The following is a 2847-nucleotide window of genomic DNA, read 5'->3' as shown; positions in this document are numbered from 1 at the left end:
TAAAATAAAATAAATAATGCAATTGAACAATAGATTATGTTTTTTTTTTTTAATAAAAATAATTATAATATGCTACTAATTTCACAGTTCATATTAATTTTTTTCCTAAAAACTCTTCAATCACTTTGTACATGGGAAAGTGTCATTCAACTACAAGACCCCTTAACAACTACAGATAAAGTTAGGATAAGATCCACATTGATTTATGATTTTATGGTGACTACTGTATGAGAAATATTTTTTCTTATTTGGGATCTATTTCAAATTATTTTATAAAGCTTCTAAGAACGGGTTATGAGTCAAGATGTCAACATTCATAAGTAACCTGCTACGTTTAGCAAAAAAAGTAACCTGCTATACGGATGATTATTAAAAGAGTAGGCTGCACCAAACAAAACCACTGCACCTAGCCACATTTAAGGTTTAAGCCTTATATATATGTAAAGCACCATTAATTCATTATTCTTTGAGCAAAATATCCTCTGCACTTCCTTCTGCAGCTAGCAGCAATGAAAGCCCTCTCTGAATTCTTCTACAACCTCAGAACCATGACCATAGTCTTCTTCACTCTCCTACTTATTGAAATCATAATTCTGATCCGTTCACTCACCGGATTAAGCCCCAACTCCGATAAACTTGTAATCACAACAAGCCAATACCTTAAACTCATTGAAAAAAAGAACCCCACAATTAGTTTCAGTAAAAGAACGAGGATTATGGCCGAGCCAATTGAATGCACTGTGTGTTTATCCGAATTTGAAGAAGGAGACAAGGTTAGAAATTTGCAATGTAAGCACACATTCCATAAGGATTGCCTAGATAGCTGGCTACAACAATATTGTCGTGCTACATGCCCACTTTGCCGGATTAAGGTTGTGCCGGATGAGATTGTGGATAGTTATCGTCGGATGCGAAATCAGGTAGAGTATGATGGGAATGATGAGGAGATTGTTTTCTTCTTGTCTGCATTACATGGCAATAATTTCCGTAGATGGTTCTAAGTTCTCAGCACCCAACTTTTGTACGTACATAGAAGCATATATGTAGCAGATTCTTGTTTTGTGTTATCAACTTTTTAAGAACAAAAAATGTAGGAATTTTCACATATTGCTTCAGATTAATGTATGTCTTGATCAAGACTATATTCAAAATGTAATGAGATGAATTACTCATCTTTGTTCTTGTTGACAACAGTATAATTGAACTTTCAATGCTAATAATGGACTATTGGCTTTGATGGAATTCCAAATGAAAATTCTGCAGACAGAATTATAGTTTAGCTGAGTGGTAGAATTTTGTTGAGGAAAGCTTTTTTATCTATGTATACACTATACATACACTATAGTATTTCAAATTTATAACTTCTACTCTATGATACTTACCTTTTATCGTCAAGTTAAGAGTCTTAAGACATCAAATTTTTTTTTTTTTTTTTGTAAACAAAAATTGAATCCAAATATCTTATTTGATTATAATAAACTTTACTTATTAAACTCACTAAATTCATATATTGGTTAAATTTTTGAAATGGCTTTAAAGGAAGGTAAATATGTAATGGGTTTTATTAACAAGTACAAAATATGAGTCATCCCCCCCCCTCCCCAAAAAAAAAAAAGGAGCAATTTACTACTAATAAGCTACCAATAGCAGGGCCACAAGGCCCACAACTGAAAAATCTTCGCAACTTTTTTCTTTTTTTTTTCATTTTTGGATATAGAGATATCCCAACTTTGATATAGGGTTGGTGATCTAATTTATGAATCCCCTCAGAGACAGATACGTACCATAGTGGTTAACCTACCAGAAGTAAGTAAGCCTGCCAATGTGCCAAGTTTACATTAATATATCATATACTCCAATATATAAGCCTGCCAATGTGCCAAGTTTACATTACCATATCATATACTCCAATATTTTGGTAGGTGAGGACTAGGCCGAGAATGAATATTACTTAATTTAATGGTTTTTAAAATTCATTTCTTGTGGATAAACCGTTTAGTGTAGCATAGGTAGGTACTAGGTACACTGTACACCACAAAAATTACTTGTATATAAGTTTACGTTAATATATCATATACTCCAATATTTTGGTAGGTGAGGACTAGGTCGAGGATGAATATTACTTAATTTAACGGCTTTAAAAATTCATTTCTTGTGGATAAACCGATTAGTGTAGCATAGGTAGGTACTAGGTACACTGTACACCACAAAAATTACTTGTATATAATTATGTAACTATATATAGGAATGAACTAATGATGGGTAGATAATATATTTGCAATAAATTTTAAATGATAAATTATTATTAATAGTTTAAAAGGTACTAATGTTAATATGAATCCAGAGTAAAATCAATAACAACATATTATCTAAAAATTGTTGTAAAAATATATATTGTAGATGTAATATTACTCAACCATCTAATTAGTGAATATGTATTGTATGAATAAATTTTATATATCTTTTTCAAAGTTGGCTCCCCTCCAACCTGTCACGTTACATTTGTCTCATTAAATTATTTAGCCGTATTTTCTCATGGTACGTGCTTATAAATTTAATTCAGGGGCCACTGTTAACATTGGTTTTGGACAGGTATTTTAAGGATGATATGACATTAGGACTATGTTTTTCCTTGAAAGATTAGTTTAGTCATCCCTGGTATTCAAAGTTTGAAATATACATATTGTCACCAACAAGGCAACAACCATCATTGCTTTTTTCTTTTTCTTTTTCTTTTTTTTTATTTGATGGAACAATCATCATTGCTTTGAATTTGATGGCATATATACTAAAAACTAATAACCAATATTTCTTAGTTGTAATTAACTAATTACTAAAATTGTTGTT

At 31.1% G+C, this 2847-nt stretch overlaps 1 protein-coding gene across 1 annotated transcript; it reads left to right on the top strand.

The window, feature by feature from the left end:
• Positions 1–393: 393 nt before the first annotated feature.
• On the top strand, positions 394–1172 carry LOC126733203 (E3 ubiquitin-protein ligase RHA2B-like). Its single transcript, XM_050436415.1, has one exon. The coding sequence runs from the start codon at positions 510–512 to the stop codon at positions 999–1001; it is 492 nt and encodes a 163-aa protein (XP_050292372.1). The 5' UTR covers positions 394–509; the 3' UTR covers positions 1002–1172.
• Positions 1173–2847: the final 1675 nt, after the last annotated feature.

The sequence above is a fragment of the Quercus robur genome, chromosome 6 (assembly GCF_932294415.1).
Source record: "Quercus robur chromosome 6, dhQueRobu3.1, whole genome shotgun sequence".
Lineage (NCBI taxonomy): Eukaryota > Viridiplantae > Streptophyta > Magnoliopsida > Fagales > Fagaceae > Quercus > Quercus robur.
This window is presented reverse-complemented; position numbering and strand designations above follow the sequence as displayed.